The following is a 22500-nucleotide window of genomic DNA, read 5'->3' as shown; positions in this document are numbered from 1 at the left end:
GTAGGAGATGATGAATGGGGAAGTATTGATTTGAAAGCTCAAGTTAGAGACAACTGGCGAAAAATAACCGAGGCCCTTTGCGTCAATAGAAGAAGGGGGTGATTATTATTATTATTATTATTATATAAGCAGAATACTATAAGTCCAATGGTTCCAACAGGGAAAGTAGCCCAGTGAGGAAAGGAAATAAGTAAACTAGATGAGAGGTAATGAAGAAAGAATTATGAAATATTTCAACATAAGTAACATCGTTATGATCAATCATATCTAAATTTTAAAACAAGACTTAAGGGTTGGAACACTGTTAAATAGTTCTCCTTTATCTGATCTAATAAGACATTTGCTAAAGGAAACAGAATTGTTCAATTTACAAGTTTTACGAATAAGAAAGCTGACTACATTAGGTCAATTTGGAACTAATTGAGAATCAGAGAGTAATCTCGGTTAATTGTTTATTGTAAAAATGTGACCAAGTTAACGGAAATGAAGTATATGTGTATTTGTTCATAATTGATATTCAAAATATTATAATAATAATAATAATAATAATAATAATAATAATAATAATAATAATAATAATTATTATTATTATCATTATTATAATTATTATCAATTTCTAGGGAATTATCAAACATTTAGACTAGATTTTAGTACACACACACACATATATACTGTATATATATATATATATATATATATATATATATATATATATATATATATAAATATATATATATATATATATATATATATAAATATATATATATATATATATATATATATATATATATATATATATATATATATATATATATATATATATATAGTCGAGCCAGAGAGAGAGAGAGAGAGAGAGAGAGAGAGAGAGAGAGAGAGAGAGAGAGAGAGAGAGAGAGAGAGAGAGAGAGACTGTATAGTAAACAAGGACTCGTAAATCTTATTAGGTATATTTACACTCACTCTTAATATATATATATATACATATATATATATATGGATATATACTTTAATATCGGATTATATATATATATATATATATATATATATATATATATATATATATATATGTATATATATATACATGTATATATTTATATATACATATAGATATATGATTCGATATTAAAGTATGTATATATATGAATATATATATATATATATGAATATATATATATATATATATATATATATATATATATATATATGTATATATATATATATATATATATATATATATATATATATATATATATATAAAAGTGAGTATAAAGATACCTCATAAGATTTACGAGTCCTTGTTCACTATACAGTCTCTCTCTCTCTCTCTCTCTCTCTCTCTCTCCTCTCTCTCTCTCTCTCTCTCTCTCTCTCTCTCTCTCTCTCTATATATATATATATATATATATATATATATATATAGATAGATATATTTGTGTGTATATGTCCTAAAATTTAGACTAAATATTTTATAATACCCTAAAAATTGATAATATTAATAATAGTAATAATAATAATAATAATAATAATAATAATATATATATATATATATATATATATATATATATATATATATATATATATATATATATATATATATATATATATATCTTTGGAAACCGAAGTGTGACACGAGATTGAAGAATTGAAGAAAGAGATGCTTGTCATTCAACACCAAAACTTGGTCAGAGAGCTGAAACTTGTAAGCTTTAAAAACGTTATGATACTCGTAGATTGTTTCGTTTAGTTTTTATTATGATGCTCTAATTATCATAATAATACTACTAATATCAATAATATTAATCATGATAATGACTTATTTATGCATTTATTACTTTGTTTTACTTCATGGAGTGGTGCATTCATAAATCGTATCTTCTATAGTTCTTTTCCTATGATCTGCTTGTTTACATTTCTTCGAGAACTCGATTCACGACTCCAAGCGAAGGCTTGTGTTGCTCTTCTCAGAGTTCAAATCTGGAAGCGGGATTTTGACTTAACTTGAAGAAGGCTGAAGGAAATTAATATGATTTTGGAATACCCTCATAAAATAAACCAAAATTGAACTTATCACAACTTATGCTCCCTTAAAAAAATATTCCTGTCAAATCAAAAGTGGAAAAATATATATACATGTATATTTTTTTTCTTTTTTTTTTTTTGTTTTTTTTTTTATTTCATTTTTTTTTATTTATTAATTTTTTTTTTTCACTGAACATTTACTCCTACGATGTAGGCCTGTACTTCAACATCAAAGGATATTTCCTCCTCAAAAAAGAAAAGTTCCTATTTCTCTCCATCTTCCTTAGTCCAATCCTTTGATCCTTCCAAATGATTAGTAATTTTTCCAATGATGTATTTTATGGCTTTTTTTATTTTTTTTCATGTTTTTCTTGCTTTTCTTCTTACTTATCTCCCTTCTCCAGGTGCTGTTGTCTTCAACTGGACTCTGCATTGATGTCTGTGTCCCCTGGTTAACTTCTGATATATCATGGTCCTCTTGGTCCATCAATTCTTCAATATCGATGTCCTTCTGCATTGATGTCTGTGTCCCCTGGTTAACTTCTGATATATCATGGTCCTCTTGGTCCATCAATTCTTCAATATCGATGTCCTTCATCATGAGCCAGGCATTGCACATTGTATCTTCGTAACCACGATTCATTATTTCTTCAATGATTGCAAGTTCTTCCTGTGAACAGGTCAGATGCAAATAACTTTCTGCTAACTTTTCAAGAATAATGCTGGCTCCCTCGCAGCCTTTGACAGTGCAGTAGTCAAAATTACCATATCTGTTAACCCCATGTTTGACAATTACCATTATAGGCGGCCAAGGCCTCCTCTTTGGTTGGATTTTCCGAACAACCCAGAATCTTGTGAGGTGGATGGTCTTTTTGGCAGAGCTCTATCCAATTCATGAGCACTATTTTATCCGTTTCACTCATTGTGTCTGGAAGGGACTCTTCTATTTCCGGTTCGGGAAAAGGTGTGTCACTTTTTCATCTTGCTCTTCTTCTTTTTCTTCTTCTTCTTCTCTTGATTCCTCTGATGTTTTCTCTTGATCTGCTTCACATTCTGTCTTATTCTCCTCCTCATATGGGACATATTTTCTGTTGGATTCATTTCCTCTGTCACCAACGCCACCAGTACTTTGTTCTCTCATTATGAACGGTTCTTCTTTCTCCTTTGCTTCCTCTTCCTTTGTTAACGTATTATCATTACGATCTATTAAGCCGTCCAGGGTAACTTGCCTGAGGTTTTCTTTGGTTCCATTTATTAGCACACTAACCTTCCATACATCTTGGTCTGGTAAATTAACCCTGCTTGTGATGCCTTCTGACAGTTTCCTGTCTTCAACTGGACTCTGCATTGATGTCTGTGTCCCCTGGTTAACTTCTGATATATCATGGTCCTCTTGGTCCATCAATTCTTCAACATCGATGTCCTTCATCATGAGCCAGGCATTGCACATCGTATCTTCGTAACCACGATTCATTATTTCTTCAATGATTGTAAGTTCTTCCTGTGAACAGGTTAGAAGCAAATAGCTTTCTGTCAACTTTTCAAGAATAATGCTGGCTCCCTCGCAGCCTATGACTGTGCAGTCGTCAAAATTACCATATCTGTTAACCCATGTTTGACAATTATCATTATAGGCGGCCAAGGCCTCTTCTTTGGTTGGATTTTCCGAACAACCCAGAATCTTGTGAGGTGGATGGTCTTTTTGGCAGAGCTCTATCCAATTCATGAGCACTATTTTATCCGTTTCACTCATTGTGTCTGGAAGGGACTCTTCTATTTCCGTTTTGGGAAAAGGTGTGTCACTTTTTCCATCTTGCTCTTCTTCTTTTTCTTCTTCTTCTTCTCTTGATTCCTCTGATGTTTTCTCTTGATCTGCTTCACATTCTGTCTTATTCTCCTCCTCATATGGGACATATTTTCTGTTGGATTCATTTCCTCTGTCACCAACGCCACCAGTACTTTGTTCTCTCATTATGAACGGTTCTTCTTTCTCCTTTGCTTCCTCTTCCTTTGTTAACGTATTATCATTACGATCTATTAAGCCGTCCAGGGTAACTTGCCTGAGGTTTTCTTTGGTTCCATTTATTAGCACACTAACCTTCCATACATCTTGGTCTGGTAAATTAACCCTGCTTGTGATGCCTTCTGACAGTTTCCTGTCTTCAACTGGACTCTGCATTGATGTCTGTGTCCCCTGGTTAACTTCTGATATATCATGGTCCTCTTGGTCCATCAATTCTTCAACATCGATGTCCTTCATCATGAGCCAGGCATTGCACATCGTATCTTCGTAACCACGATTCATTATTTCTTCAATGATTGTAAGTTCTTCCTGTGAACAGGTTAGAAGCAAATAGCTTTCTGTCAACTTTTCAAGAATAATGCTGGCTCCCTCGCAGCCTATGACTGTGCAGTCGTCAACATTACCATATCTGTTAACCCATGTTTGACAATTATCATTATAGGCGGCCAAGGCCTCTTCTTTGGTTGGATTTTCCGAACAACACAGAATCTTGTGAGGTGGATGGTCTTTTTGGCAGAACTCTATCCAATTCATGAGCACTATTTTATCCGTTTCACTCATTGTGTCTGGAAGGGACTCTTCTATTTCCGTTTTGGGAAAAGGTGTGTCACTTTTTCCATCTTGCTCTTCTTCTTCTTCTTCTTCTTCTTCTTCTCTTGATTCCTCTGATGTTTTCTCTTGATCTGCTTCACATTCTGTCTTATTATCCTCCTCATATGGGACATATTTTCTGTTGGATTTATTTCCTCTGTCACCAACGCCACCAGTACTTTGTTCTCTCATTATGAACGGTTCTTCTTTCTCCTTTGCTTCCTCTTCCTTTGTTAACGTATTATCATTACGATCTATTAAGCCGTCCAGGGTAACTTGCCTGAGGTTTTCTTTGGTTCCATTTATTTGCTCACTAACCTTCCATACATCTTGGTCTGGTAAATTAACCCTGCTTGTGATGCCTTCTGACAGTTTCCTGTCTTCAACTGGACTCTGCATTGATGTCTGTGTCCCCTGGTTAACTTCTGATATATCATGGTCCTCTTGGTCCATCAATTCTTCAACATCGATGTCCTTCATCATGAGCCAGGCATTGCACATCGTATCTTCGTAACCACGATTCATTATTTCTTCAATGATTGTAAGTTCTTCCTGTGAACAGGTTAGAAGCAAATAGCTTTCTGTCAACTTTTCAAGAATAATGCTGGCTCCCTCGCAGCCTATGACTGTGCAGTAGTCAAAATTACCATATCTGTTAACCCATGTTTGACAATTATCATTATAGGCGGCCAAGGCCTCTTCTTTGGTTGGATTTTCCGAACAACCCAGAATCTTGTGAGGTGGATGGTCTTTTTGGCAGAGCTCTATCCAATTCATGAGCACTATTTTATCCGTTTCACTCATTGTGTCTGGAAGGGACTCTTCTATTTCCGTTTTGGGAAAAGGTGTGTCACTTTTTCCATCTTGCTCTTCTTCTTTTTCTTCTTTTTCTTCTTCTTCTTCTCTTGATTCCTCTGATGTTTTCTCTTGATCTGCTTCACATTCTGTCTTATTCTCCTCCTCATATGGGACATATTTTCTGTTGGATTCATTTCCTCTGTCACCAATGCCACCAGTACTTTGTTCTCTCATTATGAACGGTTCTTCTTTCTCCTTTGCTTCCTCTTCCTTTGTTAACGTATTATCATTACGATCTATTAAGCCGTCCAGGGTAACTTGCCTGAGGTTTTCTTTGGTTCCATTTATTTGCTCACTAACCTTCCATACATCTTGGTCTGGTAAATTAACCCTGCTTGTGATGCCTTCTGACAGTTGCCTGTCTTCAACTGGACTCTGCATTGATGTCTGTGTCCCCTGGTTAACTTCTGATATATCATGGTCCTCTTGGTCCATCAATTCTTCAACATCGATGTCCTTCATCATGAGCCAGGCATTGCACATCGTATCTTCGTAACCACGATTCATTATTTCTTCAATGATTGCAAGTTCTTCCTGTGAACAGGTCAGATGCAAATAACTTTCTGCTAACTTTTCAAGAATAATGCTGGCTCCCTCGCAGCCTATGACTGTGCAGTAGTCAAAATTACCATATCTGTTAACCCATGTTTGACAATTATCATTATAGGCGGCCAAGGCCTCTTCTTTGGTTGGATTTTCCGAACAACCCAGAATCTTGTGAGGTGGATGGTCTTTTTGGCAGAGCTCTATCCAATTCATGAGCACTATTTTATCCGTTTCACTCATTGTGTCTGGAAGGGACTCTTCGATTTTAGTTTTGGGAAAAGTTGTGTCTGTTCTTCTATCTTTCTCTTCCTCTTCTCTTGATTCCTCCAATGTTACCTCTTGATCTTCATCACATTTTATCTCTTTTTCCTCTTCCCCCTCCTCTTTCTCCTCCTCTTCTATCTCCTGCTCCGTGTCCCATTCCAAATCAGTGGGTGAGACCTTCCGAGTATCAGTTGGGAACTTCATCCTCTCCCTCCCTCTCTCCCTCTTCGTTTCCTTGGTATTATTTTCAAAATTCACTAACATTTCTCTAAAGAAATTTATCCCTCTCTCCGCTATCTCTTTATTTTGTTTATAAAAGTTGCTTAACTTGCTAAAATTTCTTAAGTCTTCAGCCTGTTCGTCAATGGTTTTTTGATGTGTCGCAACTGTTTCCCTGAGCTTTATTATTTCTCCATTGGCTGCATTCATGTGGTGGTTCCTCTGCTGTATTACAAAGTCCCTTTCACAAATCTTCTCCAAAAGATCCTGTATGTAGTGATCTTTCTCCAATGCAGTTTGTCCCATCTCTTGCATTATAGCCCGTGCTGTTTCTAATGCACCTTCAGCCTCTTCTCTCTTCCTTCTCTCGGCTTCCAGTTCTTTCCTCTTCTCTATTTCTAATTTCAATTCTTCCCTGAGCTTTTGCAACTCTTCCTGCAGAGCTTGTATTTGGATCATCTTGTCTTCTATTGGACCTGCTTCCATGCAATTGACAGGACTAAAATTACCTGCCCCTCTTGCCTCTAGCTCCTTTTGCCCTGCAGAAACCACCAAGGGCTCCTCCATAGGACATGCCTCTTCGTCAGGGTCTTGTTGGGCCTCCTTTGGCTCTGTAGAAACCACCAAGGGGTTCCTCCATAGGACACGGTTCTTCACTGATTCGATTCATTTCCTGGTTCACAGTCTGAGCTAGGCCGCCACTGCGCAATTCATTCCTACAAAAACAATGCTGAATTTTATTCACCGACTTCTGGATTTCGAGTCCTCTAGCTTTTTTCAGGAGGTGCACATGGGTTTCCAGATGGCCTTTCATGAGGAGATTTTTTGGGTTTAATCCTAGAGATTTTATATCTGCTCTCAGTGATGTCAGTAACTCCTTAACAATATCACTATGGATAGTACAAATTTTTATATCTACTGCTTTCAATCTTTTCGTCTTTAAGAAACGCCTCTCTTCTACTTGCTTTCGTAGAGCTTCTGCCAAATCTTCTACAATTCTTTGATGTTGACTGTCCATTTCTTCTTTTGTCATTGCCTCAGAAATATCAAATTCTTTCCCCTCAATGACATTATTTAGAGAAGAGATTACACTATCACTCTCCTCAATGACATTATTTAGAGAAGAGATTACACTATCACTCTCCTCAATGACATTATTTAGAGAAGAGATTACACTATCTCTCTCCTCAATATTATTATTAGAGAAGAGATCTCACCCCTCAATCCAGCAATTTCCTCCTGGTATCTGTTTGCCCCAGCAAAATTCTCATAATTTTCCAGTTTCCTCCCACCTCCGCACATTGTTTTAGTTATCCTTTCCAGCTCGGCCAGATCGCAATTCAATCCGTCGATTACATTTTTATATTCATTCCAATCTAAAGGCAGAGACTCTTCGTCTTTTGATTGTCCTCATCTAGTTTCGCTCTTTCTTCTTCCCCCTTCTCCTCTGTATGTTCATCAGGGAGAACAATTTCATCTTCCACTTCATACTGGACCTCTTCTTCAGCAGGAAGATCGATTTCATCTTCCAGTTCATCTTGGAAAGCTCCTTCCGCTGGAAGAAATTGACCATCTTCCAGCTCTTCTGGAACATTCCTTCAGCTGGAAGAAATTCAACACCTTCCAGCTCTTCCTGGAACACTGCTTCAGCTGGAAGAAATTCACCATCTTCCTGGGTAGTTTCTCCGATTTCCTGGAGAAGATTCTGTAAAAGCTCTTCATCTCTTACAGTCTCTCCTCCTTTTCCGTTCTTCCACACAGGTACCTGAAAAAGAAAATGCTCCGACGGCAGCAGTGCCAAAGGCAGCTGTGCCCAAGAGCAAGGCCATCTTCGGCCAAAGGACATGTGGTCGACCAAACGGAGAATCTCATCCTTCTCCGCTGCTTCGCCGCCGACAATGTCCTCGCCAGGCCCACCAGAGTTCCGTCGCACGGTGACAGGTTCGGTTCCTTGTACTTGACCAGGTTCGATAAACCGATGTACCCAAGGGCAGAATGCAGACGCCCGCCACATACTGTTTGGGTCCTGTAATCCTGCAGGTTCCGACGCGGCCGCGTCGCACAAGTCAAGCTCTTCCTCCAGAGTTGACCGCCATTGCCATCCTCCGTTAAGGAGAATTCTTGCCGCTTTCTTCATTGCCTCCATGTCAATATTCACACATACACTTTAAAATATTTGTAAAACATATTCATTATTACCGAAACCTTTCTAAATTCAGCATTATTTAAAAAAAAAAGCAAGTTGAGGACCAAGAGAGAGAGAGAGAGAGAGAGAGAGAAAACACAATAAATTCTCTTGTGGCTTCAACTGGAGTCTAAATGTCCTTCAGGTATGAAGAAGAAGAGAAGAGAGAGAGAGAGAGAGAGAGAGAGAGAGAATCTACAAGATGAAGATATACCGAAAGGAATTAAAAAAACCATAAAAATAGCAAATATTTATTCATAGTTTTCTTTATGTGAGAATCGTAACATTTATCAGCTAAGACGCTTCTGAGGCAGATCTAACCCTCTGAAGACCGTTCTGGAAGAATCTGATTTCATCTTCATTCATTCCCGGAATGTAATGTTCACCTTCCGTATATCTCTTTCTCTCACTCTGGTAAGAATCCTTCAAATGTCTTCAAAGGCGGAAAACGGGAGAAATTTTACGCTGAAGACGATTCTCTTGTTTTTTCCAAGGTTTTCTTTCTTTAATTCTTCGTTCGTTTTCACTCCATTTATGGAAACTCTTTCCTATTCTAATGATTGGTGTAAAAAAGAGAGAGAGAGAGAGAGAGAGAGAGAGAGAGAGAGATGAATAATACTTTCTGCGAATAAACGGAAATGAAAGAGAGTACGAGAGAGAGAGAGAGAGAGAGAGAGAGAGAGATGAATAATACTTTCTACGAATAAACGGAAATGAAAGAGAGTACGAGAGAGAGAGAGAGAGAGAGAGAGAGATGAATAATACTTTCTGCGAATAAACGGAAATGAAAGAGAGAGTACTCTCTTTCATTTCGTTTATCGCAGAAAGTATTATTCATCTCTCTCTCTCTCTCTCTCTCTCTCTCTTTATATATATATATATATATATACACACACACACACACATATATATATATATATATATCAGCCATTACTAGTCCACTGCAGAACAAAGGCCTCGGACTTTTTTTTATCCGCTTACATCTGTTTATGGTCTTTCTATGCCCGTTTATACCCACACATTTTCTTAGTTCGCCAATCCATCGTCTTCTCTTCCTTTCCCTGCTGGTTTGCAATTACTAGGGACCCATTCGGTTATATTTTATGAGAGAGAGAGAGAGAGAGAGAGAGAGAGAGAGTAGTTTACTGACAGTATTAACTGAAGTTAAATAATTCCTTAAGACAAATTGAATACTGACATAACATGACTTGTCATTACTTAAATTGATTACTTGTAGCTGAAGCGATAATAAATAATGAGTGAATGAGGACACAAGACGAATTTAGATATCCATCACAGACACACACACACACACAGATTATTATCTTAGAAATATCCAGATAATAGGGTCTACAATAGGACGTAAATTACGAAACTATGAAGAGGATTTTAATATCTTTGTAAATTGACGGATGTGACTTTTCAGTCACTTTTTTAATCCGCGAAAAGTGTGGTTTACTTACCGAGATAGAGAAGTACGTAAGAGGCAATCAATTGTTACTACTTTCCTCTCTCTGTGACCAATATTATCATTGTTTCTTATTCCTTTTCTTTCAATCCCTATCTTTTCCTGTACTCCCAATTCTTTGGCTTAAGCTGAGTCGTGGAAGTATTGCTCACATTTTCCCAGGGTCTGAGGGGGGGAGGGGAAGGCCTCCTGTCAATCAGCTGGTTTGGGTGGTAATGAAATTACTGCTGTGCCAAAGAATTGGGATACAAGAAAAGATGAGGAATGAAATAAGGGGAATAAGAAGAAACAATGATAAATAGAACGAAGGGAGAGGATATGAGTAAGAATTGATTGCCTTCACGTACATCTCTATCTCGGTAAGTAAACCTCACTTTTTGCGGATTAAAAAGTTGATTGAAAATGTCCGATCGCCAATTTAAAAAGATATTAAAATGATCTTTGTGGTTTCGTATTTACGCCCTAGTGGTGACTCCCATCCTCTGGATATTCTGTGATAATAATATGTGTGTGCATGTGTGTGTCTGTGATGATTATTTAAATTCATCTTGTGTCCTCATTCATTCATTATTCATTATCGCTTCAGCTAAAAGTAATCAATTAAGTAATGACAAGTCATGTTATGTCAGTATTCAATTTGACTTAAGGGGGTATTTACCTTCAAATGATACAGTCAGCAACTAGACTCTCTCTCTCTCTCTCTCTCTCATCTCTCTCTCTCCTCAGACATAACAGAATGGGTCCCTAATAATTACAAAAGAAGCAGGGGAAGGAAGAGAGACGATGGATTGACGAACTAAGGAAATTTGCCGGGGGATTAAACTGACGTAGAAAGACCATAAACAGAAGCAAGTGGATAAAATAAGTCCGAGGCCTTTTGTTCTGCAGTAGACTAGTAACGGCTCATACACACACACCACACACACACACACATATATATATATATATATATGTATATATATATATATATATATATATATTTATATTTTTATATATATATATATATACTATATATTTATATATATAATATATACATGTATATACATACATATACATATATATAGATGTATTTATCTATCTATCTATCTATCTATATATATACATACATATAAATATACATATATATATATATATATATATATAAAACAAATGGTAGAACTTCGGCGAGTTATCAAATAATGGAAAAACCTGTATACCCATGAAAGAAAAAGGGGTAAACAGTAAACAACGCGTGTGAGTGTGTACGATAATTTTGTTGAAAAACGACAATTTCAAGGCTCATGTACGATAATCCAGTTGAATAATCTGGCAACCGTTACCCCTGCTCATCAAGAATCCAAGATCAGTTGTGGGTTGGTCGCTGACTGGAAGGACACGCGCGCTCTGTCACGGAAGGACTACCATTACGTGGGATATCTAGCGCAGGATTTATTTTTGTGAAACAGTGAGTGTTTATTCGAGAAGATTTCTTTACTGATTTTATACAGCTTACATATTTTCTGAAGTTGAATCACTTCCCCTTCTAGGAGGTGGCTTTATGGGAAAACAAAACATCAGTAACTGTAGATGGACATGAACGTGTGTGTGTGTGTGTGTGTGTATGTGTATATATATATATATATATAATATATACACATATAATATATATGTATATATATATATGTATATATATACGAGTATATATATATTATATATATAATATATACATATATATATATATATGTATATATATATATATGTATATATATATACGAGTATATATATATATATATATAGATAGATAGATAGATCTGTCACCCCTAACACAGACACACAGCACAGTATATATCTATACATACAGATAAACAGACATTTCTGTGCTCTATTTTCTTATATATCAATATCATTATCTTGATTTATAAAAATTGATGAATACTAAAACATTAAAAACATTTTCATATACTTGAAAAACTTAATACTTAGTCATTTTATATACGCTTATTTAATATTTTCAATATAATGAATATTTTCAGTTTGCCGTCGGCGTTTTTTAATTCATATATATATATTTTCATTTCCTTTTCGACATGTGTTTCTCACATGTTAAATATTTTAACGAACGTCTATGTTAATTTCTAAATTTTCATTTGGAAAAAATAATTCTATTAGAATTTTTTTTAGAACAATAATTTCTCGTATTATTTCTGAGAAGCCCTAAAATGAAGTGAGGCAATTATTGGACACTTATATTCAACAATTCTTTTAGTGGTATTTAATACTGTTTTCAAAACCAAACATATTGATATTTATAAAGTATTAGGTTGTGCAATTTCTAACAGCATTATAGTTTTCGTAAATTATAAATAGCTTTAGAGATATTGCACCTGTCCAATTTTTGCCTTACTTGTCCAAAATTGCCTTACCCTACTACTGTATATTAAACACTCTTACTAGAAATTACAACCTCAGCTTAAGGAGGTCTACGTTAAATGCCAAAGAAAATCGTAAGACTTTTTTTTTCCAGAAATAAAGAAAATTCGAATGCAGGGGATAAGAGAAGGGGTTAGGCGAGATCTGGATAACATTAGGTTACGCGAGGTAAAGAGATATTTGTTCGACAAACTTATCATGTCTTGTGGTTTATTTATTTCCTTATTTCCTTTCCGCACTGGGCTATTTTTCCCTGTTGGACCCATGAGCTTAGAGCCTTCTGCTTTTCCAACTAAGGTTGTAGTTTAGCAAGTAATAATAATAATCATGATAATAAAAATATTCATAACTTTAATCATGATGGTAATACCTTTCCCTTTGTCTGATTTAGAAAAAATATATATTTTCAAAACAATAATAATAATAATAATAATATAATAATAAACCAGAACTTCGTTGGGGTGGGAGGAGGTTAATACTTTTAGCTAGGGTATCAAAGGTTTAACTACTTGGGGTTGTCCAAACAAATGCCTTGGCATCAAATTGCCATCATCTCAGAAATTCAATTCTCCAATCTGAATATTCCATTCCTGTTAAAACCAGATGGATAATAATAAATTGATTTCTGTATCTCTTAAAATCAGTCGGATATTTATAACATGGATTTTTTAATCTGTTGAAATCCGTTGGATATTTATACCAAGGATTTCTTTAACCTTATGAATTCAGTCTATTCATAACAGATTTCGGATCTGTTAAAATCAATCCGATATCTGTAACATTAATTTCTGAATCTGTCGAAATCAGTCAGATATTTTTACCATTAATTTCCGAATTTGTCGAAATCAGTCAGATATTTGTAACGTTAATTCCTGAGTCAGTCGAATCAGTCAGATATTTGTAACATTAATTTCTGAGTCAATCGAAATCAGTCAGATATTAGAAACATTAATTTCTGAATCTGTCGAAATCAGTCAGATAATTGTAACATTAATTTCTGAGCCAGTCGAAATCAGTCAGATAATAGAAACATAAATTTCTGAATCTGTCGAAATCAGTCAGATAATAGAAACATAAATTTCTGAATCTGTCGAAATCAGTCAGATATTTGTAACGTTAATTTCTGAGTCAGTCGAAATCAGTCAGATATTTGTAACATTAATTTCTGAATCTATTGAAATCAGTCCGATATTTGTAACGTTAATTTCTGGGTCGGTCGAAATCAGTCAGATATTTGTAACGTTAATTTCTGAGTCAGTCGAAATCAGTCAGATATTTGTAACATTAATTTCTTAATCTATTGAAATCAGTCCAATATTTAATTTATAACATGAATTTCTAATGTTGAAATCGGCTGGATATCTATAACATGGATTTCTGAAACTATTGAAATCCGTCCGATATTTGTAACATTAATTTCTGAGTCTTGAAATTAGTCGCATATTTATAACTTGAATTTCTGAGACGGTTGAAATGACTCGGATATTTATAACATCGATTTCTAAATCCAAAAAAATCTGATAAAAGAGGCAAATTAAAAGGAGTGATGGTTACAGACCATAAGAATGTACATAAAAAATAATCCATATGATATAAAATGTCAACATTTAAAGGAAAATATGGCAAAGAAAAGGATAACAATAACTATGGGGATCATATTCTTAATATGTAAGACAAAAAAATTTTTCAATGTGGCTGAATGTTCCCTATTTAATAAATATCTCTAAAGGATATTTTCTTCTATTGAAAGCGTTTTACCTGTAACTGCCTGATTTTATATTTGTGACTTTTTGTTCAAAGACTACACTGGTAAAGAAAAAATAGTAATTTTAATTGGATATTCTCCGTAGAAATATACTGTTCTCAGCCGTATTTCAGTAAAATACAGATGACCGTAATTTCACCTTACTTTGTTTTTATCTTTTACGGGTTGTGTCCGTATTATTATTATTATTATCATTATTATTATTAGCTAAGCTACAACCCTAGTGGGAAAAGCAAGATGATATAAGCCCAAGGGCTCCAACAGGGAAAAATAGCCCAGTGAGAAAAGGAAATAAACACACACGCACAAACACACACACATATACATATATATATATATATATATATATGTATATATATAATATTCATATAAGCCACATATACTCCTCCTAATATCTGGATTCTCTATACATTGGGATCAGAGACCTAAGGGGAAATAATTGCTAAGTCAAAGGAACCTCAGTTTCTTCAGCTGGGTTCGATTCCCAGGCCGACCAGAAGCTATTATCTTTGAGTGGATCCCCCCTTGGTTCTCTGATCCCGAGGTAGAGAAAATCTAGGTATTAGGAGGAGTACAATATATGACTTATATGAATATGAAAAACACGTCTAAATGAGAAAAATTACCATATAAATACACACACACACACACATATATATATATATATATATATGTGTGTGTGTGCGTGTGTGTGTGTATTTGAAAAACACGTCTAAATGAGCAAAATTATCATATATATATATATGTGTGTGTGTGTGTGTGTGTATATACATGTGTGTATATATGTATATATTTACATATATATATATATATATATATGTGTGTGTGTGTATACATGTGTGTATATATGTATATATTTATATATATATATATATATATATAAGACAATTCCAGTTACCTAAAAGTATAACCCGAATATACATATGCAATGATTGTGTTTTGTTTCTGAAATGTCGGTTTCTCAATTTCTTCCGAATGCGAAAACTATTATATGGGTTTACTCAGTTGTTTAATGGCAAACTATATGTATATGCATCCTATACAGTATGTGTATGCACATAAGACCTAGAAAACCTAGAATAAGGAGACGAAAATTACTTATAGAATAAAGGAGTTCGTCAAGGAAGGCAGAAGATCACGTGTGTGCCATCAAAAAAGTAAAAAATCACTAATATAACTTAAAAATTCTCCGTAAATTTAAGAAAAAGGCTAATTTTCTATTAACAATTTCGAAATTGATATTCATCACATATCTCAACCCCTGCCTAAATCGACAAATAATTGTGAAAAGACACTTATTTATGTTTCTCCAGATTAAAAGTATGATAGAATTTATCGGAACAGAATAAAACCTAGAATCTAACGCTTACAGAATCTCGAATCTAACTGATACACCCCGGAAATGCAGTTTTTTATCATCAACTCAAACCAAAGTACTGGAATTTATTTCTTGAAATAAGAAACATCGCCTATTTACTGTCAGTGATGGATAAATCCAAACGTCTTAACTTCCTACAAAAAGAAACTAAAGGGGCACTCAGTAGAGCTCAGATCTCCGCCGCGGCAGCTTATTTCTCGACCTTGACCTTTGACCTTAACATGTATTAATTAGCGTGGATTTTCATACACTCAAATAAGAACCAAGTTTGTAGTTGCTGTGACAACGATGTCCAAACTTATGGCTGATTACGTGAATTGGACATTTTGCTTGACCGTGACCTTGACCTTTCAAAGTGTAATAATTTCAGGTCTTTACATAACAGTTAATTCCTGCAAGTTTCATTACTCTACGATTGAAATTGTGGCCAGGAAGCTGTTCACAAACAAAAATACACTTCACAAACAAACACAAACAGGGGCGAAAACATAACTTCCTTCCGACTTTGTTGTCGGAGGTAACAAGTGTTAATGCCAAAGGAAGTTTTTGCCCAACATGTCTCATCCATCTTACTTTCTTATTGCAAGGCATCCCGCTTGCTATGTTCGCTATAAATGTTCGTGGAATGAAGTAACTATCAAATTGCATTTGATGATTCCTCCGAGGAGAATCTAGAATCACAGAGGCTTACGTAAGACAGCTGACGACATCTAGGAAAACGAAAATCTGATTTAGTAACGTCTAGTTTCGTCACATTTAGTTCATATGAACGTTCTTCAGTTCCCCACTATCTTGAAAACCATAGCAAATTGATGTGAATTCAATTTACTTCATCATTTGGATCCGTTAACATATCTTTAACTGTATGACACCAAACATCAAAAGACCAAATTAATCATAAATTTGACAATATATATATATATATATATATATATATAAATATATATATGTATGTATATATATATATATATATATATAAAACAACGAGACTCTGAACTGTAAATAATTCTCGTCATCGTCTTTACTAAATATTTCCTGGAAGTGTTCCGACGTCGTATTTTGATATGTCTCAAATTCACCATGTTGTAATCTTAAGTTTATCTCATTGTAATCTCAACTTCGTCTTTTGCTGTGTGTTTATTTCATCTTACAAATACGTCTTAACTTTATCTCAGGTTGTGTGTTAACTTCTAAATTCAACTGTCAGTGTATCTTAACTTAAACTATTTATATATCCTAATTTCTTTTGATATGTCAATTTTTTTTTTTATTTGGGGGGGGGGGTTTTAGGGAAATAACCTACGCCTTAATAGAACCTGATATAATTTCCTGCTATGTCTTATCTTTGCTGCATGGTGAGACATACCTTCATCTTTTGGCACGTCCTGAAATTTAAGTAAGTCTCACCTCAACATTTAGTGTCCTCCCTTCATAACTTTCCCTTCTGGCGATTCATTACTTTATATAATCACTAAATTTCTTGATTATTATTATTATTATTATTATTATTATTATTATTATTATTATTATTATTATTATTATTATTATTATAAGCTAAGCTATAACCTTAATTGGAAAAGCAAGATGCTATAAGCCCAATGGCTCAAACAAAGAAAAATAGGCCAGTGAAGAGAGGATACACGGAAATAAAAAAAAAAAAAAAAAACGGCAAGAGAAGTAATAAACATCCAAATAAAATATACCAAGAACAATAACAACGTTCAATTTTCCCCAGCATTAACTTCGTCATTAGATGTGCCCTAACTTCACATTTTAATGTCTTCCTACTTTTCCTGAGAGAGAGAGAGAGAGAGAGAGAGAGAGAGAGAGAGGCATTTGTGTATCATAAGTTCGTATTTTAGCACCGTACTAAAGTTGTTAGCTTTAATACGAAAATCATATCTTATTCATGTTGAATACTCCATAATTGGATGGCTTAATTTAATTCAAATGTGCATTAACAATAATTTTGTGCCCTAAAGGTTTAAAGGCCGCTCATTAATGGCAGGGGCAAGGGACAGTAACAAAGCCATATCAAGCAGGACAAAGCCCTAGAAACTGACCATATATTGATCAGCGCCCAAGAACCCTCTCCACCCAAGCTAAGACCAAGGAGGGACAGCCACTGGCTGCTGATGACTCAGCAGATAGACCTAGCGGCTCCCGCACACACCCCATCATTAGCTCACAAGGATGGTGAGATTGTAGTGACTAAAGAAACTAACGAGTTTGAGCTTGACTCGAACCCCAATCTGGCGTTCACCAGTCAGGGACGTTAAGGCATCAACCACCACAACCGTAACTTCACATTTTATTTTCTTCCTACTTTTTCCCCCCTGAGAGAGAGAGAGAGAGAGAGAGAGAGAGAGAGGGGCACGCCAAAGGTATCCTGTTTAAGATCACATATGGTAATGTTTTGTATAACGACTCCGGGGAGAGCCTCATTTACCCGCATGCCTTAGGTCCTCTGGGCATTCCCAAAAGGATAGCGTGATTACAGACGGTGCCGAATAAGCTGAAAACTGCATTTGAGAGGACTAAAAATGGGGGTTCATCTGCCTTCCTAAAATAACATGCAGGCAACTGGAGCAGATCATTTTCGACAGAGTGATAAGGATAAAGATATTATTTAAATGTCAGGCAAACTAAATGGATGGAGATGAACTATAATGACTGGCAGAAGAAAATAATTATATATTCTAAAGAAAGGAAGGTAACTAATAAGTAACAGACAAGGTAAAAAAGAATAAATAAAGACTAGAGGGGCATTCAATAGAGCACAGACCTCCGCCGCGGCAGCTTATTTCTTAACCTTTTTGCTCAAGCTTGACCTTGACCTTTAACCTTAACTTGTATTAATTGGCGTGGATTTTCATTTGTTCAAAACATAATCCAAATTTTAAGTCTCTGTGACAATGATGTCCAAACTTATGGCTGATTACTTGAACTGGACATTTTGCTTGACCATGACCTTGACCTTTGACCTTGATCTTTCAAAATTTAACCATATTTAGCTTTTTACATAAGAGTTAATCCCTCTAAGTTTCATTACTCTACGATTAAAATTGTGACCAAGAAGCTGTTCACAAACACACACACAAACAAACACACAAACATATGGTAAAACATAACCACCTTCCAACTTTGTTGCGGAAGTAATAACTAACAACAAGACAGAGAGAAGGAAAAATAAATAAGTAAATAAATACGAATCTTTTATGGAAGGCTAAAAAACGGAAATGAGAAGACAAATCGAAATGAAATAAACAATGTAAATAAATATTCCTGGATGAAGAAGTTTCCAAAAGCACATAAAAGAGTTGCAGATGTGAAAAAATAAGAGAAAAAGAAGGAATCATTGTATTAAGCCAACTTTGAAACCATAACAAAAAAAGCTAGCTTTGTATAAATAAAATTGTGGCTTAACTAAATTTCAAAGATTTCAAGGCATTTCATGAATGGCAAAGGCAAGGGACAGTGACATTGCCCTAACCAGCAGGACAATGACCTAAAGACTGACCACAAATGAGTATGTTCAGCGCCCAGAGTCCCACCACCCAAGCAAGGACCAGGGAGGACCAGGCAATGGCTGCTGACGACTCTTCGGGTAGACCTATTGACCTCAATAACCCAAATCCTTAGCTCAAAAGGATGGTGAAGTTGCGGCCAGTACAAGACACTATTGAACTTGAGCGGGACTCAAACCCCAGTTCGGCGATCACCAAGCAAGGACGCTTCCAATAGGCCACCACAACCTTTACATTACTCTTGCACATACTTAACTTTTCCAAGATATTCCCTACCATGATAGTTAGCTTACTGCGCTCATTCGTGTTTCATCCACATTCCCTATCAGCTAAAAAATAAAATGTGTATCCCTGTAAATTTATGTAAGTATGTTTGTGTTAGTTTGTCAGTAAATTTTATTCAATCATTTATAAATATTTATAGACATAAATGAATAAAAAGATACTTCACAACAATACCACATATCTAAATTAAATAGAATTTAGTAGAACATACTCAAATTCCTGTTAGTGATCTACTCTCATTATGGATACAAAAAAAAAAAAAAAAAAAAAAAAAAAAAAAACAATCGTCTTCACCGGGCGTATGATTTCGAAGCAACAAAAGGAAAAAGACAAGAAAAACAATAAAAGTTATAAAAATTATAATTATTAAAGCTTACCAGAATGGTAAAGATTAATACGCCAGCAAGACAGAAGTAGAGGCAACGAGATAAGTAATGACTATTGCGTGGTGGTGATGACCACATTGTAAAGTCTTGGACGGCAGACTTGGGGTTCAAATGGTGACTGGTGTCCATTTAGACGTTAGAACAATCTAAGTATGATGATGTGATTTATGTCTAACTTACTGAAACTATATATATATATATATATATATATATATAATGAAACTATAAGAGAGATTACTCGAGTGCCATATTGTAATGAGATCATGATGAGGGGTATATGGAGATGGTTTGGTCATGCTCTTCGCACTCCCCTTAAGAGATTAGTTCACCAAACTTCATACCGAGCTCCACAAGGCACTAGAAGAGTTGCAAGACCCAGGCCTATATAGCTGAGGACTATGAAGCGTGAAGTGGGAGAGAATGAATGGAGACGTATTGAATTAAAAGCTCAAGATAGAGACGACTAGCGAAATCTAACCGAGGCGCTTTGCGTCAATAGGCTTAGGAGGAGATGATATATGTGTGTGTGTGTGTGTGTGTTCTTAGAAAAAAGCACCAAGACAGCAACACTTCCTTACTACGAAGAGGAATGAGAGGGTACACGCGCCTGCCTTGTTCGTCGGCTCAATTAATTACATCATAAAAATGGACTACTCCCATCCCATACTTCTCTCTCTCTCTCTCTCTCTCTCTCTCTCTCTCTCTCTGTTGAAGTATATATATATATACAGTATATATATATATATATATATATACAGTATATGTATAGATAGATAGATATTTATATATATCTAGACACTGCTCTTCATTAAATAGGGGAGATGATAATGAAAGTGAATTCTCTCTCTCTCTCTCTCTCTCTCTCTCTCTCTCTCTGTAGGTTCCTTAATCCATGAGGTGCCATAACGTCTGAGGTCTTTCGTCACTACAACGCTGCTATCTCGCAGTATCGAGTTGCAGCTATTCAAGATTTACAAACCTTTGTAGATAAAAAAAAATAAATAAATAAATAAAAAAAAAATAGAACAGAACTACCAGGATGCACATCGCTTTTGAAATATACTTTTACTTCCATGTTATATGTCATTTGATTTCGTATAATATTAATCTTATACTTTTGACCTGCATTTTTTTCCTTATCTGTGCATAATAAAATTTATTGTTTTCCATATGTACGTTCTTTTCTTTCTTTTTTTTTTGGTGTGTTGAAATTACTACTACTACTACTACTACTACTACTACTACTACTACTACTACTACTATCAATAAAAATAATAATAACATAACAGTATCATTGTTACCAAAGATAAGTCTGAACTTTATCATGTCATGAAGAGAGAGAGAGAGAGAGAGAGAGAGAGAGAGAGAGAGAGAGTTACAAGGAATTACAAGGATTTTGGATGTCCCAAAGACTATTTAGTCCATCCGGGGAGACTTCATTTGCTCTTGAGTAGAGCGATTTGGTTTTAAAGGTTTTAGAAACTTTTTTATGATTTTGTCTAACTTATTCTTGAACACGTTTACCGTGTTACTATTTACTACATCCGCTGTAAGTCTATTCAAAGTTTAAGGGATTAAAGGTCGCTCATGAATGCCAGAGACAAGGGACAGTGACATTGCCCTATCAAGCACGACAATGCCCTAGAGACTAACCATATATACACATCATCAGTGCCAAAGACCCCTATCCACCCTAGCTAGGACCAATTAGGGACCGGCAATGGCTGCTGATGACTTAGCAAATAGACCTATAGGCTCCCCCAAACCCCTCATCCTTAGCTCACAAGGATGGTGAGGTTGCAACGACCAGAGGAACTAAAGAGTTTAAGCGGGACTCGAACTCCAGTCTGACAATCACCATGCAAGGACGCTACCACCAGGCCACCACAACCCAAGTCTTTGTTATTTTGTATGTAAAGAAATTACAACATTGAGTGGTGTTGTACCTTTTCAATTACAGTTTGTAATCGTTACCTCTGACCTGAGAGAGAGAGAGAGAGAGAGAGAGAGAGAGAGAGAGAGAGAGAGAATATCTAATAAAAATATAAGCAAACACAAAACCCGTGACATCAGACGAAGAAAACACCTCTGCCATTATGAGAACATCCGGGACATTCCTCGTCGATTTGGCCAACCAATCACAAGGGGCCCAGTAATAACCAATCAGAGGGAGTGAATAATTAAGCAGCGACAAATGACATTCAATTTGCGCGCATGACGTGACGTTTACCTTTTAACGTTACATACTGGGTTATTATTAATGATAAGCAGAGTGTTTGCAAGAATTTGTTTAAGGCCTCCATAAGTAGAGCAAAGGTGAATAACCTCATTTTATGTGTACCGCATATTTCCATGCGACTGTGTTTACTAAGAGGGACGTATACATCGTGAATACATTATATTTACTAAAATTTTAACGCTAAATCAAAGTGGTATATGACCAAAACATCAAACACACTCGATATGGGTTTGTAAATTGACATTTATACACAAAACACGCATCTCTCTCTCTCTCTCTCTCTCTCTCTCTCTCTCTCTCTCTATATATATATATATATATATAAAATATATATACAT

The 22500-nt window shown here is 35.2% G+C and overlaps 2 protein-coding genes across 2 annotated transcripts in view; one reads left to right on the top strand and one right to left on the bottom strand.

The window, feature by feature from the left end:
• Positions 1-2962: 2962 nt before the first annotated feature.
• LOC137641076 (early endosome antigen 1-like) lies at positions 2963-7087 on the bottom strand. Its single transcript, XM_068373522.1, has one exon. It carries the CDS (start codon positions 7085-7087, stop codon positions 2963-2965), a length of 4125 nt encoding a protein of 1374 aa, XP_068229623.1.
• A 4400-nt stretch (positions 7088-11487) lies between these two features.
• LOC137641392 (uncharacterized) overlaps positions 11488-22500 on the top strand; it is a 307472-nt gene continuing 296459 nt past the window's right edge. Inside the window, exon 1 of the mRNA XM_068373912.1 lies at positions 11488-11617. The gene's annotated coding sequence lies outside the window, so the exon portion shown is untranslated. The remainder of the gene's footprint in view (positions 11618-22500) is intronic.

This window comes from Palaemon carinicauda, chromosome 5 (genome assembly GCF_036898095.1).
Source record: "Palaemon carinicauda isolate YSFRI2023 chromosome 5, ASM3689809v2, whole genome shotgun sequence".
NCBI lineage: Eukaryota > Metazoa > Arthropoda > Malacostraca > Decapoda > Palaemonidae > Palaemon > Palaemon carinicauda.
This window is presented reverse-complemented; position numbering and strand designations above follow the sequence as displayed.

Coding starts and splice junctions, on each gene's coding strand:
- LOC137641076 (XM_068373522.1), bottom strand. CDS start 7,087: ATGGAGGAGCCCTTGGTGGTTTCTGCAGGGCAAAAGGAGCTAGAGGCA.